Below are 15,738 nucleotides of genomic sequence, written 5' to 3'. Positions count from 1 at the left end.
ACGAAATGCTGTATGACAATAGCAGTTTCCATGGAGTATAAAAACAAAATTGTTCATATTTGAGAAAACAGTTTGATCTCAGATGACATCCCGTAATAGGTACTTTTATGAAATTCTCCAAATCTGTGATATTTGTGATATTTCAGCATTCAACAACTAAAATACACATTTTACCAACTTTTTACCGCAGATTTTTTCAAATTTAGCTTATTTGATGTCAAAACTTGAGCTTCTCGGAAATGGACCCAAATGAGAAATAAGCAAAATTAAAAAAATCATGATTTTTTTACTTTTCAAATATTTCTATGCAATTAAGGCATTAATACATCCTGAAAATAGTTTCTCAATTAAAAAAAAACTATTATGGTGTTATTTTATTCAATAAAATCTTATTTTTGTAAGAAAAGTTGAACTCTGACATACAAAAAATCCTTAAAATATTTGGAAAAAATAGCATGTCGTCACACAAAACATATTTTTTTCCGAATAATGTAAGTAATGCCATCACTAAACTATACATAGATGTTATCTATATATTCAAATGAATACAACAACACAATTTGAAAATAATTTACCGTCTGTAAGTGAAGAAATAAAAGTTAGAAAATGTGTACCCTAATTTTCAGATTTTCTTCGGTTCGCTGTATTTTGCTACAAACTTTCAGTACTTTTCTAATTTATACATGTTACTTCAGTAAATAGTTTATCAATTTTGGTATAAAGTCTTCCAGTACTTTTTTAGAATTGGTTACTCTTGGAAGTCCTTCATTGTTGAGTGAAGTAAAAACTTCACGTAGTCCGTCCTCGCCTCGACGTTTATGGATGAGCCGAAGGTATCCGAGGTTCAAACCTGACCCGGCCACATTTTCTGCAGTGGGTCTTTTACACACTCCTGAGTAAATCAAGACTTCAAGAGATTGGATATTCTTAGCTTTTGCATTATTGAATTGTAAATTGTTATAAACTGCAGATACTGAAAAGGTGTTTTTGATAAGTTCTTTTTGTCAATATTCATATATGAGATAAGCTTGCCCAGACTAATAACATCACCAACAGCATTGTGGGCATCATATGTAATTCCTAAATGAGTTTTGACAAGATCTTCTTGTTTCAGTGAACTTTTAGGATATTGTTTCCTGAATATGCTCATTGTGTCCAACAAAGCAGGAACTATTTCACTAAACTTTTCACTAAGATGAAGTTTCTCAAGCAGTTCAACTAGGATCAGAAAGTCGAACCTTCTTCCGTTATGGGCACATAAAACAACATTTTTAAACTGCTCCAACCATGACAAGAATTGGCTAACAGCATCCTTCACATGTACAGATTGAACTATCTGTCCTCGAACTTTCATTTCTCCATTCACAAATGAAATTCCAGTCACTGTCGTTGCTTCCGGATTTATCGGCTGGATTGGGTTGACATAGACATTGAATGTCTTTCCCGACTGGTCACTTGCAGCTATCTGTGTTATGTCCGGCATCACTCTGTGCACAACTGAAATGACAATCAATAAGAAAATTTTGAGCCGCGCCATGAGAAAAGCAACCTAATAGGTTTGTGACCAGCATGGATCAAGAGAAGCCTGAGCATCAGCGCAGTCTGGTCAGGATCAACAGTTTCTCTAACTGATATAGGCTTTGAAAGCGAACAGCATGGATCCTGACTAGACTGCGTGGATGCTCAGGCTGGTACGGATCCAAGCTGGTGGCAAATGTACTATGTTGGTTTTCTCATGGCGCGGCTCATATACTTTCAATGCCTTCTTAAGAAATATAGTAGTAACTTTCTTACAAATAACAATTCTTTTTTTCTTCTTGTCAGTCTGGATCAATGCTGGTTGCAAATGCACTATATTGGTTTTCTTATGACATGGCTCATTAATGACAAATGAAACAAACATTACAATAATTTTGACCAGTCTAATAAGGATACATAATGTTCCCTAAGCAACTGAGGGATATTCTACTGTTGGACTGGAAAGTGACCATTTATACAGGACACCCATCTGCATGCATTGTAGTCAAACATTCTCTGCTGACAAATAAAGGTTGTTATGGAAAGTAGTAGATAAAATCTCATTGTAATATTTTAAAGGTAAAATAACTTACTAAGTCCTGTTGTTTCTAAATCAAATGTTATGATGGTTGGCTCTCCATCTATGACGACTGGTTTGAAGTTGCCACGGGCAATAGCGTCAGGTATGCGTTCTATATCAATTGCCTCCATATGACCAATCCCTGTAAGAATGATAAAATAGTCCCTAAATATTGATGTCAGACATATAATCCGTTACATATATGAGCTACATCAAGCAAAATAGTCCCTAAATATTGATGTCAGACATATAGTCTGTTACATATATGAGCTACATCAAGCAAAAATCACCCTAAGCTAAACAGTAGTCTGATTAGGATCTGTTTGTTTTTCAGTCATTGTCATACAGATGTGACCCAAATAGTTTGGATCTTTAACAGACTAGACTTTAGAGCTGACCGGATCCAAAGTGGTCACAGTTACTTTCATATAGGTTATTGCCTGAGGTAGCTCATGTAGTATTATAAATCATATGAATATCAAAAGAAGTTTCTAGGCATACGATTACCATTCTGTACAAAAATTCTATACTCGTCTAAATCTTTCCCCTTTTGAAATAATAAAATTTAAAGAAAAGGAAATGTTACAAATAATATCTGAGGCTATATAAAGTCCACAAATATAAGGATATACCAGACTGATATGTGTCCCCTTCCATTGCTTCACTGGCCCCTTGAATGACAGCCCGTTCTTTCTTCAGCTCCAGTCGCCGACGTTTAGATGATGGTAACAGGGCTCTATCTGTCAGTTCCCTCCGTCGTTTCAACTGTCTTTCCGAATGTTGAATAGTGTACTCTCCTGGAGAAAGCCCCAACTTCACAAATCCCTGTTTCATATATTACAAGTTAGATAATAAAAATTTATATTACAGTGTTATCAACAAAATACAACATCTTAGTGAATAATATGGACAAACATTACTTTTCGTTCATTCAATATATCTATACATGCTGCCCTTAGAATGAATTTTGATCAAATGCTAAAATACTGAAAATGTACAGATAAGAACAAGTAGTACACTGTCATCCTGGTATACATTTTATTCACTGTAAGTAAATCACATAATAATTATTGCAAAATATTACCTATGTTTGAGTTCTCTTCTTATGACTTTGGGTGTGACTGTGTCCATGTAGTTGACTAAACTATGCAACAAATAAAAACAAAAATTAAGGAACAAGAATGTAAGAACAAAACACTGACTGAAACTGGAACAACAGTATGAAAAGAGTCGTATGTCTGGTCTTTCAGTGTAAAAATTGTATTGTTTGTGACTTTAGATAATCTTATTATATGATACAATGTTATGATAGATAGTGTTTGTCCCCATTTTTTCAGAAAACATATATTTGTACCTTACAAAATTAAGTTTTGACCAGACACACTAATAGCTATTGTAAACACTTCAATAACTGCAAAAACCAGAAATTCAGCTTAGTCAAGCACATACCATGCTAATGAAATTATGAGCATGATTATCAGTCTGGATCCATAAAAGCATGCACAAATGGATTGTAATAGATAAGACTTATGATATGGCAGTCTGATATTGATAAATATGGATCACAATCATAATAAGCTTGTTTATGCTTGACTAAGCTGAGGTGTAAAATATTGTCAAGAGAAAACAGAAGTTACACAACTAAAACATTACATAGAAAAAGAGAATAATAGTACCTGCGATAGGTAATGTCTTCCCTCATTTATACAAGCAGCAGTCGCTTCCACACGGTAGTCCAGACTCTTAGTGTCACCATAATAATGTGACTTTGGTGCGCGCAATGAGACACGTCTGTTGGCCGACTCGCATTGTTGACTAGATCCAAGGTCAATGTAACTGTGGGCATTGGCTGTCACAGTGTCAAACACCGCCTGTAGCTTGGTCCTGAGATTACTGTCATGTAGCGGTGTCATATATGGCAGACTGCGGTGCACATACTTCTCAGACGGCCTTCTTTTATATCCACAGAATCGTCCATGGCAGAGAGTGTGGTCTGCGAATTGGTGCGGTATCAATGCCCGAATGTTCTCCTCCATTCCAATTTTATCACCTTGATTTTTTGAGAAAGCATAGGACAAACATTTTTTTATGTGTGATATAACATTGTCACTTAGTTTAAGGGCACTCTTCATTTTATACAATGTCCCAGTCACATTTTTGACAACATGATTTTTGTCAAAGCGTTTCTTTAGAGAAATGTTCAAATCTGATTTCAGCCTAGCTATCAAAGTGTTATCCCCATCTCCTTCCAAGTACTCAATAGGAGTTCCTTCATTGAACAGCTCTCTAACTCCTTTCAAACCACTGGCTGCTTCCATCGATCTTGCACTCCCAGTGTGATTTTTTACACAATAATGAGTTCTTACTTTCTGACCCTGCCTGTTCCGCTTCCACCACTTGCACTTGCCACAATGCCTATGTCCAACAATTGTTTTGATGACCTTTTTCCTCCTGCCTGCTTTGTTTGTTGTCATGAAGAAGGTGTGAGCTAAAATGTAAAAGAACAAACATGCAGGCATATCATGAAAACTGAAACAATAAAACTGACATAATGCTTTACTTTTTCATTTGCAATCTTTAAATCAAACTCTGAAAGAAATGAAATACAAATCTTTGTTCGAAGGGGAAGGCATTCATAACATAATGCTGGGTGGTGTTATCTGCCCTTGGATACAAATCTACTGACTAGGGTTATGACACCACATTAGGTATGCAAAGTTACAAGTTCAAAGCAAAATACTGAAGACTAAGTTTGGACAGCAAAAATTACTCACATGTAAGCGAATCAAAACCTTTCTTTTGCCAGGCTGTATCACACGAAGAGGACATTCCAGTGCGTGTACGACATGGAAACTTCTTCTCAAGTCTTTTCCTTGATTTCAGCTTAGGCGATTGTTTTGCGAATCTTATTGCCGACAGACGACTTATTCTTTCTGTATGAAGTAACGACTGAAGTACATTCTGAGGTGTACTGAAAAAATAATTTATATCATAAATGCTTCTTAGCTGCATGCAAATGGTTATAAGGAATGTTTTTTGCATGGTAATTATGCACCAGTCAGTTGTGACAATGACTTCCCCTGGCCGAGGGAATAGTGGGGACTTTGACTTTTGATTTTTCAAACCACTGCCATGGTCTTGCCATGGGCCATGGTTACAATCGACCGGTGGATAGGTCATAAAAATTTACCAATTCCCTATAAGAGGGTTGTTCATCTGCTTGGGGCTAACTTATTTTAGTGCCCTATTTGCACGTTAATAGTATTGAAAGACAGAATCGTGCATGGTCTCACTGAATAGAACAATATTTACCACTGTGCATTTGATTTACTTTACCTTGTCATAACAGAAGATTCATTCTGCGGACCTGGTACTGGATCATTTACTTCAGACTGTACAGAATCTTTCTCAACGTCGGAATCTGTTTCACATTCAATTACCGGCCTTGCTTGAAGTCTGAGTCTGTAATTTGAATATTCATAATATAATAAAGTGGAAGTAGAAGTATTCTCAAACGATAATCAAAAATCTTTAAAAAAGTACCAAAATTGTCACATCACAATTAATGATATGAGCCACGCCATGAGAAAACCAACATAGTGGCTTTGCGTCCACGCAGTCTAGTCAGGATCCATGCTGTTTCCTAACAGTTTCTCTAATTGCAATAGACTCTGAAAGTGAATAGCATGGATCCTGACCAGACTGCGCAGGCTGGTCTGGATCCATGCTGATCACAAAGCCATTTTGTTGGTTTTCTCATGGAGCGGCTCATATACTGATATAATTGATTTTTTTTTTGGTTTAACGACAAAAATCTTTATGGGCGAATCAAGCCAGGGATCAGAACCTCAGCCTCACATAAAAACTAGATCTGCCCTTGCATCAAAACTGGTAATAAATTATTTTACATACTGAAGTGATGGAGATTCTCCAGGGAGAGGACACACTCCTAGGTCATCAATCTCTCCTACCATTTGCTCATGTGCTTGCTCAGTCTCTTGCCGGGCAATATCACTGTAAGTGTAATATACATGTACATAAAAGTACCTGACTATATGATATAGAAAACTGATAAAAAGAACAAAATATGTTCAGTATTTCAACCTGACGAACATCTTACCTAGAAGTACAAGTTGATTTTTGGATATACAATTTTTGCATATTTATAACAAATAAGACATACCTCATTTCTTTTTCAAAAGCTTCTTTTGCAGCATTTTGCAGGATTCTCTGGACACCTCCTGAATAGCCTCACCAGCACGGGTTTCCATTAGTTTCAAGTTCTTCGGATGAATCGCCTTCAAATTCAGGACTGCTAGGAGATTGTTCACTTTCTCTGCACCACCCAAACTGTCAATCATAGCTGAAAACAAAAGAGCAAGTTTATTTTACCCGTAAAAAAGAAAAGAAAAACAATCAGCCATTATAAGCAATTTAGATTCAGATCAGCCTAATGTCACAGGGTGAGTAAAATGTGCAGCCAGACCGGGACTCGAACCCGGGCCTCGGAATACCGTTCCGATGCTCTTACCGACTGAGCTACCTGGCCGCCTGCACACTTTCTCCCCGTTTTAATATTCAAGTTCTATACCGTGACACCAACTTCTAAAGTAACGTTTAAACATCAGATTTTTATGACATCAAAGCATCAGAATTACATGAGCCGCGCTACGAGAAAACAAACATAGTCGCTTTGCTACCAGCATGGACCCAGACCACTCTGCGCATTCTGACAGTCTGGTCAGAATCCATGCTGTTCGCTATCGGTTTCTCTAACTGCAATAGGTTTTGAAAGCAAACAGCATGGATCCTGACCAGACTGCGCAGATCCACGGTGGCTTTGCAGCCACTTTGTTGGTTTTCTCATGGCACGGCTCACATGAAACACATACTTATTTTACATATTGTAGCAGATCTCAAAGATTCAACCCAGAACTAGCCAGCCTCTCTGGTGTTTTTAGGAATTTTCGACACAGGGGGTTTCACAAATTGGCCATAAATTAAAATATAACTTACATGTATGGAAAGGGGATTCAATTCCTCATCAATTTATGTTAAAATTATCAAATAATATCCAAAATTACGAATTTTCTGATGATTTAAACCTCTGTATGTACTGTACACGATCAACATTTACCGTGGCGTGTGTTTACACGCCATATAAACACATAACTTTACATGACTGTGTACTGTGATTTAACTAAAAAACTTCCATTATTTCGGTCCTTTAAATTTTTGACGTTTAGATTGCCCGTCACAAATATAAAACAATCTGAACATCAAATTACTTTGACTAGAGCCGCCTATGCCTGATAAATAAAAAAAATAAAGCCAATTTCATCAAAGACGATGTTAAAAAATGATGTTTACCTGCTCCAAGTTTCGTGTTTATAACAAAGCATGGCATCCCCTTGTTTTTTATATGGTGGGTCTTCCCATATGGCACTCGATTTATGTGGCTGCAGTCTGGGTTTTGGCACACAACATATAGATATCCGCCTAAACCTTTTTGCAATTCACCAACGATGTTGTTGTACATAAGTGGCACTGGGCCAAGCATGCATTTTCGGCATGATTTTAGATGGAGTAGCAGTACATTCAGTTCAATGAGCCTCCGACCCACTTTCCAACCATTCTTGTTTACTTTTTGCGGTAAAGTCATGTGCAAGGAACTTGGACACTTTTTCCTTTTACAATCGTCTCCATCACACAGGAAAACATTGGCATAGTTATGGTCAACGATAAGTTTGGGTTTCCTGCGCCTTTTACCCTTATCCGAAGCAAATCTTCCGCGAAAATCTCGTTTGTCGGCCATACCTTTCTACTTTCGATTGCAACAATTTTTGGGAAATACCCCAAGCGTGACGTCACAGGACGACACACATTTTATAAATTTTTGAATAAAAAAGCTTTTAGTAGTAAAATTTTGTTTCTCTTAGCAATTCGTATAAATGTTTAGCATTTGGAAAATAAAACGTCAAAAAAATCACAAAGAAATACACAAAACTCGATAACTACCGGAAATCACCGGAAACGTCGAAAACTTCCGACATTGGCCGAATTCTTCGATGTCGGTAATCATCGTAACTGAAAAGCGCGGGAAATCATTACACCATGTAATCCTTAAAGAAATGTTGGAGTATGTTCATGGGGTTGTTTAAAGAACTGGGATTCTTGCCGATTTTGGGCATGCACAAACAGGGAGAAAACGTGTACAAACAAGGAGATTCTCGTGAGCACGCGCTGTTGGTGAACGTTTTGAATATGCTGTTGTGGGTCCAACGTAAGCAAATTATGGATCCCGAATCAATTTTGGCCGAAGTCGAAAGGTCCGAGATTTATGAAATCTTTTCATCTGCATATTTATTAAAAGTATCATTTTTCAACCTAACTTTACTTTAACTTGTAATAAGCGCTACCTCTCTTGATACGCGACTGAATTGACGTTCCTTATTATTGTATTATTACGCGTATTAGACTCAGAGTAAGTTTACACGCCGCGATTTAATCCCTGAAAATGATAGGCAAACAACAATTTACAAAAATACAATTTCGTTTTCCAAATTAATTTGAGTCGAGAAAGTTGACATGCTAACTTTAAATCTTACACTAAAACTTTTAAAAAATGTTTGTGTCTACTTTACACATCTATGCAGTCTACTGATACAGTGATGGTGTGTAATGTAAAGCATAAACATGACGAAGCGTAAAGTTTGAAGGATTTTTCCACAGTTAATGAACATTTGATGAACAGAAGGTATTTATTATATATTTTTCAATTTATTTGTAGATCTCACCAACCATGTTTGAGTTTATAAATCCAATCTAAGTTGATTATATCGATGCTGGAAAAATTCAAATTTTTGTGTTTATCAAACTTTGATCGCGATGGGGTGGGGTGCAAAGCAAAATTTTTATAGTTATAGGCCTAGAGATTTCATTCTTAACGACATGAAGAATATAGGTATTGATACCAGTTTCTATTAAACGATAATATTTACATTTAAAAAGCGTAAGGGGCAGACTATTAATTTAAACCAAGCAGAATTGTGTTCTGTCGGCACCTCACCTGCAAATTGTGTAAAGACAGGATGCCGTGTAGGGTTATGCCCTTTTCTCATAATTCCGAGCCTCTAAAGCTAAAGTTCCTACCGATGTATCGGAAAAAGGGGAAGTCATGCTTATTTTACATATATTTAATATTAAAGAAATTACCACAACAAGAATGTCCGTTCGACATGTATAAAATACGCACTGTTTCTGTATGCCCTGGAAATGCATAAATAAAACATGTGTCCATAACAACCTGAAACGGCCTACTTCGATCGGCTAATGTCAGCTAGATAGTCTTGTTTTTTCGATATTTCCAGCACTTAAGTTGTGTTTTATGCAAGAATAGCGATAACGCACGTTTGTTTCGTGAAACAACATCTGCAGAATCCCTCGGGCTATGTTGGTGCACTCGCCCTACGGGCTCGTGCACCAACCAATCCCTTGGGATTCTGCAGATGTTGTTACACAAAAAAACGTGCGTTAACCCTACAATTTAATATGATGGATACATGATATGTCAAATATTTACCACTTTTTGTGAATTATTATTCATAACATTTAAATAAACGCTTCTTTGTATCCAAAAATGGTACTATTTATCTATTACAAGAATGCAGACATGAAAGCCTGTGTTTTGTTAATGGGTATTATCATGATAATTCTTAATCAATCCATCAAATTTTCAGACACGTATGTGAACAATTTCCTGGTGGAGTAAAAAGATCAATCTGTTTACATACTTACTACTTTTGTACACAGATATGAAAGCTGTGTATTTGATAATGCAAACTTATAAAGCGTTATGTAATATAACATTCCATTCGCATTGCCTATAATCAGGTTAGTAGAACATACGAAAGAAGCCTACCATTGGCATTCCATTGGGGATAATAATACAAATGATACCGTCAAGGTTACAATAAACGTTTCTAGTATTTCCTTTAAAGTCACAGAGCCACTTGTTTCACACACTCCAAATACTGTGATTAGTACACCTCACAACGATTTTGATTAGTAATGTATCAAATAGAAAGATGATAAAAGATGATAAAATATAGAATTTGCCCGACAAATGAAAAATTGCTTCCAGATATCTGAGGCAACATCCATGTTCTATAGCTCTAACGTTTATTCTTTTATATGATAAAAATGAAAGGCTATTCCTTTATGACAACCATGTCAAAAGTCCTTCCATCAACGTATCGAATGCTAAGATTGTTGCGTAATTAACTTAATTTGGGTCATAGTGAGCTGCTAATGAAACAGACTTAAAGCGTTAAATAATGGCGTGTTTATATAATGTGTAATGGGTTTATGAACTTTCAGAATCTTCTAAGTATGCCATAAAATCGTAAAATATAATTGCATTTTATTATTCGTTCGAACTGTTATATCGAAAATGATTCTTTGTTTTTTTCGTTTGATGATTTGCAGTATTTGTAATGTTATGTATGTTAGTTTAATATGTTATGAAACATATCTTTTGTTTAAACAGTATTTAATTGTATTTTGTATATATTATGTTGTGTTATTTACGATGGAGTACTGGCTTTTTTGTGTAATACACCCTGCACGTTATTGTTCAGGGTTTCTTTTTATAATCTGTTGTGTTGTTTCTATTCCTTTGCAATGCTTCTGCCACCATACAAAATACAGAGACGTTAGTCGGAATAATATAACTGCATGTAGTTTCTTGTGAATATATTTAACCTTAATAATGTATTAAAGAACAATTAAAAGCAGGGATTCTTCACTTCTTTGTCATTTTATCTACCACGTATTTATTATATGCGTTTTCCGTATTCGGTTTGTGTTTGTCAACCTGTCACTTGCATTCCTATATATTGTCATAAACCTGAAGTCAATGGTATTCATATCATACCGCCGGTGTAATGAAGTATTTCGACCCCCCATAGAATAACGACCCCCCGGTCATTATTCTATAGAAAATGTGACTCCTTTCCTGTAAAATATTGACTCCCCTTATAAAAAGCTGACTCCCTTTGAAAACTCTATAGAATAACGACCCCCCGGTCATTATTCTATAGAAAAACTGACCCCTCCAAGTAAAATACTGACTCCCTAAAGATGACTCCCTTCGAATCTCATAGAATAACGACCCCGGTAATTATTCTATAGAAAAAGTGACTCCTTCCATGTAAAATACTCACTGCCGAAATTACTACATTCGAACTCTCATACAATATCGATTCCCGGACATTATTCTATTTAAAAAAGTTACTCTTTTCGTGTAAAACACCGGCTCCTATAAAGACTTTCGACGATAATATCTATTAAAAAGTGATCCCCACCAAACCTAACGGACAATTTTACTACATCTACAACTCTAATACCCTCCATTGCCAATAGTTAACTTTTTGATTGTACTACTACTACTGGTGCCGCTACTTCTATTGCTATTACTACATGTACTTCTTCTTCTTCTACTACTACTACTACTTCTACTACTACTACTACTACAACTGCTACTACTGATACTACTATACCTGCTTCCACTAATATGTCCTGTACATCTGCCTCTTCTTCTCCGCTGCTGTTGTTGCTGTCACTTATTCCTCTGCTTCTGCTTCTGCTGCTGCTGCTGCTGCTGCTGCTACTGTAACTGCCACTACCACTGCCACTACTACTACTACTACTACTACTACTACTACTACTACTACTACTTTCTATTGTTGCCGCTACCGTACTTTACTGTCTCTGCTAAGTATTACAACTTCTATTAATACTAAGTTCTATGCTAGCAGTTTCTTGTGCAGTTTTCTTCAGAAGAATTACTTCATACCGAAGTTTGCAGGGATTATTGACACTGGTGTGTTTTGTGAAAGTATTGTGAATTGTTATTTTCCTGAAAAAAATGTATACACCAAAATACAGCGTCAAGAAACAAAATTCCTTTTCCCGTTGCGGAATGCTCTGATTTCTGTGTCAAGTGATGGTATCTGGGGCTAATGGTCAAACGGAAGGACGGGCGGACGGACGGACAAGGGCAAATCTATATGCCCCCCTCCCCCGAGTGGGGGCATAAAATGCAGCAATTAGGCCTTAGATACATGAGTTATCCTTAAATTTGACCAAATGACCGGGGGTCGTTTTTTTATGGGAGTCAATATTCTTCTTGAGGTTCAGTTTACTTCACGTGGGGGAGTCATAGTACTATGATCTGGAGGTCATAATACTATGACCGGGGGGTCACTTTTTCTATAGAATAATGACCGGGGGTCATTATTCTATGGGGGTCGAAATACTTCATTACACCGGCGGTGCCGGGGCCTATCCACCAAACAGTCTGATAAGACCTCGGATACATTATTCCGTATTCGTCTATCAATGTATATTAAGGACGGATGGTGGGTCATACTGTTTAGATTTGTAATTTTGTTCTTCTTTCCAAAGTATATTTCAAAACTGATTGCAGTGACGTTTCTTTAATATAAAAAATGTCTTCAAAAATCTATTTTACGAAAATATATGCGAAATAACAAGACAAGATATTCTTATCGAGTTTAATTCAACAGGAATTCAAACAGTTTCCATGCAATCCATATACACGTTCGCTGTTCTAAATAATGATAACTTTTCAGTTATAAAAGTTGTTTAGAAATATCTGTTTTTGAACGTAAGCACATCTGTCCCTGTACAAATTTCTGAGAGGTTTTCCGTAGACATATGATTTCAAATAATTATAGAAAAAGAACTTAACACAGCTAATAAATTGCGTTTATCTCTAAACAAAGCCCGTTATTGATTCATTGCAGAATCATACATGTTCCTGAATTGTATTTTGTTCTATTCATTGTATAAGTTAATGATATTATTAATGATTATGATACCATAACAAAATGAGCAAATGAGCATATGAATAGTAAGCAGACTGTAATGTAAATCTGTCGTTATCGCTCACATCAATGTTTAATCTAGGTGGATCCAAAACCATACATATTCCTGAATTGTATTTTGTTCTATTCATTGTATAAGTTAATGATATTATTGATGATTATGATACCATAACAAAATGAGCAAATGAGCGTATGGATAGTAAGCAGACTGTAATGTAAATCTGTCGTTATCTCTCACATCAATGTTTAATCTAGGTGGATTCAAAACCATATCACTCCAAACAGTCACGTACTTTCATAAACCCTTTTAAATAAACAAAGTCTTCATTTAGGTACACACGTGTTGAGAATAGAAGACTTTTCTGTAGCAATATTTCGCATAAATCATACATTTATTACTTTATACACAGGTGCTTTACATGTGGCATGCCTGAAGCGGGTTGGTGGTTTAACTAGCAATTAATTGGAAGAATAAAATGTTACTCAATAGATTGCCTAATTCTTTATGGTCTAATGCCATGTAATTAAAGGATTAGTTAGGAGCAACAAGCATATACGCTCCGAATTAAGTAATAAGACACCAACAACTAAATGCCTTCGTTATAATCATGTATATCTAATGTTTTTGTCGTACAACAGACAGGACGCACCTCCTCTGAATATCATACTTTTTCTTTATGTCATTTTAAATACATAAAATATACATTGTGTATATACATGGCACTTACAAAAATATACTTTGATCCGTCTAAACACGATTGTTAAATGAGTGTTACTTTAACGAAATGGTTAGTAACAAACCAAGCGTTTTACGGCTGTATAATCTGAGTACATCTTGAAAGTCACGTAACGTAAACAAGCCACGAAACATTTCTCAAGTGGAATTGAAAGCACTACCACTATTATTTGTCTTCCTTAAAAGACTAATAAATCCTCCCTCGAAACCAATAAAGGTGTTGTAACTAAAAGGACATCAGTGTAACATTAAACAAACAATATTCAATGTTAAGAGTATGAAATCTTATAATTTGGCATCACCGCAGTATAACAGCATCCCATACATGTATACAGCTTGTGTACTTGAATTGTCTCCTGCTGTTATGACGAACTGTCTACTCAAATATAAGTTTACTTAAACAAGAACACCCTCTATCATCTTTAAAACACGAAATAGTAAAACCTTTTCGATTTATAATAATATAACCATTCAACTGAAAAATTAAAAGTTCGCTTATGGTTTACACATGCTCCATTTATTAAAGTCAATAATCCAAACATAATGTTTTAAAGTGCTTACAATATGCAAACAAGCATAACTTTCTTTAAAGGATTTAACTTTTGAACTTCTTTTAAACTGTTAGTTCAAATTGTTAGCAAACATACATGTGAAAAGTTCAAGAAAAGTGTAAGTGCTTTTGCGCCTAACTTCTGTCTTTTTGAAATTAACAAAATCACATACGAAATTTGTTCAAAACTTATTTTTATGCATAAAATTAATAAGATAAAAGTGTTTCTGATTTAGAGGAAAATAACAAACAAGAGCCGCATGGGCATAATTTTTCAGCTGATATATAAGAGAATCCTTTATCTATATTAAATTCAGTTTTATTGGTGACCCAATATTTTTAAATGTTACAAAAAATTATAAAAATGTTACATGCCATTTAGATAAAACATTTCACATAGTATTGGCAGTCTCCAGCATTTACTTAAAGCTACTTGTCGTACACAACAAATTGGACGATCAGCGCAATGTAATACTCTCCGAGGCTTTTAAGAACATAATTAGATCGTTGTTATCATCAGAAAGAAATGAGATTAAGATATGGACAATGCAATAAAGAAGAGAAGATTGTTTCCAGTTACTTTTGGAACTATTACTACTTGCTGCATATAATATTAATATGGTTATCACATAACATCTATCATCTTCTTCCATAAAGTGCAAAATTCAGATGACCAATGTTACACTGTGCTTGTCATAAAATTGAGCGAATATAATCGGCATATGTACGTATGTAACATTAAGCATACACTTCAATTGCAATGCATTAGGTACAGGAATAAGGTCAGTAACTCTGTCAAAAATGTGCCTACATTTTCCCAACTTTTGCACAAATTCGTGTAGAACGAGTGCCTTAATTAATCACATTTTTTTCACTGCAAGAATACATTCTGCAGAAATGAGACGGTTTTCACGTTAACACTCAAACGATGGCAAGTTTTGCACATCGAAGCCGAAAGTAGGGGTTAGTTGTGCGGACAAAGGCAAATATGTGGCAATTTTAAGGTAGCAGACTACAACTGACTGGCTTTTCACTAGGATCTAACAAAACCCCTGTTTTCTTTTCATTTTCTCATTAATTTATGATAGAACTTTCATGAAAACTAGGTGTAGGAAAACACAGTGTTCTATAAAGATACGTAAATACGACCTGAAGTTGTCAGTTTTTATACAAAACAAAGAATGATTTGAATTACTGACCTTCAACCTACATACAGACTGCTTTGAAAGACGGTTGCGTAATACTTACTATTCGTTGATAAATTGCCTGTACTAACATATGTTCCATGAGCTTCCGTAGGGCAATAGCAAGCAGCTGCATTCCAAGTAGAAAAGAAGTACGCAGAGAGTGTAAAATTGTAACTGTTAAGACAAAAAGCGTGGTTACCGAACTTGAATTAGGTGTAAAAACCTTCAGCTTCACCCGAAACAAAAAAAAACCCCGT

General features: G+C 35.7%; 1 protein-coding gene and 1 pseudogene across 1 annotated transcript; both read right to left on the bottom strand.

Annotated features, from left to right (window-relative positions):
• Nucleotides 1-686: 686 nt before the first annotated feature.
• Nucleotides 687-2,932, bottom strand: LOC128548861 (uncharacterized). Its single transcript, XM_053524386.1, has 4 exons — nt 2,731-2,932; nt 2,112-2,240; nt 1,033-1,497; nt 687-892 (listed from the first exon to the last, which is right to left on the bottom strand). Exons 1-4 carry the CDS (start codon nt 2,930-2,932, stop codon nt 687-689), a joined length of 1,002 nt encoding a protein of 333 aa, XP_053380361.1.
• Nucleotides 1,487-8,224, bottom strand: LOC128550386 (uncharacterized; annotated as a pseudogene).
• Nucleotides 8,225-15,738: the final 7,514 nt, after the last annotated feature.

Source organism: Mercenaria mercenaria, chromosome 2 (genome assembly GCF_021730395.1).
Source record: "Mercenaria mercenaria strain notata chromosome 2, MADL_Memer_1, whole genome shotgun sequence".
Taxonomy (NCBI): Eukaryota; Metazoa; Mollusca; class Bivalvia; order Venerida; family Veneridae; genus Mercenaria; species Mercenaria mercenaria.
This window is presented reverse-complemented; position numbering and strand designations above follow the sequence as displayed.

What these genes read in the sequence shown, in the direction of transcription:
- LOC128548861 (XM_053524386.1), bottom strand. Translation starts at nt 2,932, where the DNA reads ATGAAACAGGGATTTGTGAAGTTGGGGCTTTCTCCAGGAGAGTACACT. An exon ending in TTTAGAAACAACAGGACTTA is followed by an intron (nt 1,498 to 2,111) that starts GTAAGTTATTTT and finishes TTGTCATTTCAG; the next exon opens with TTGTGCACAGAGTGATGCCG. An exon ending in TGGTGATGTTATTAGTCTGG is followed by an intron (nt 893 to 1,032) that starts GCAAGCTTATCT and finishes TGATTTACTCAG; the next exon opens with GAGTGTGTAAAAGACCCACT.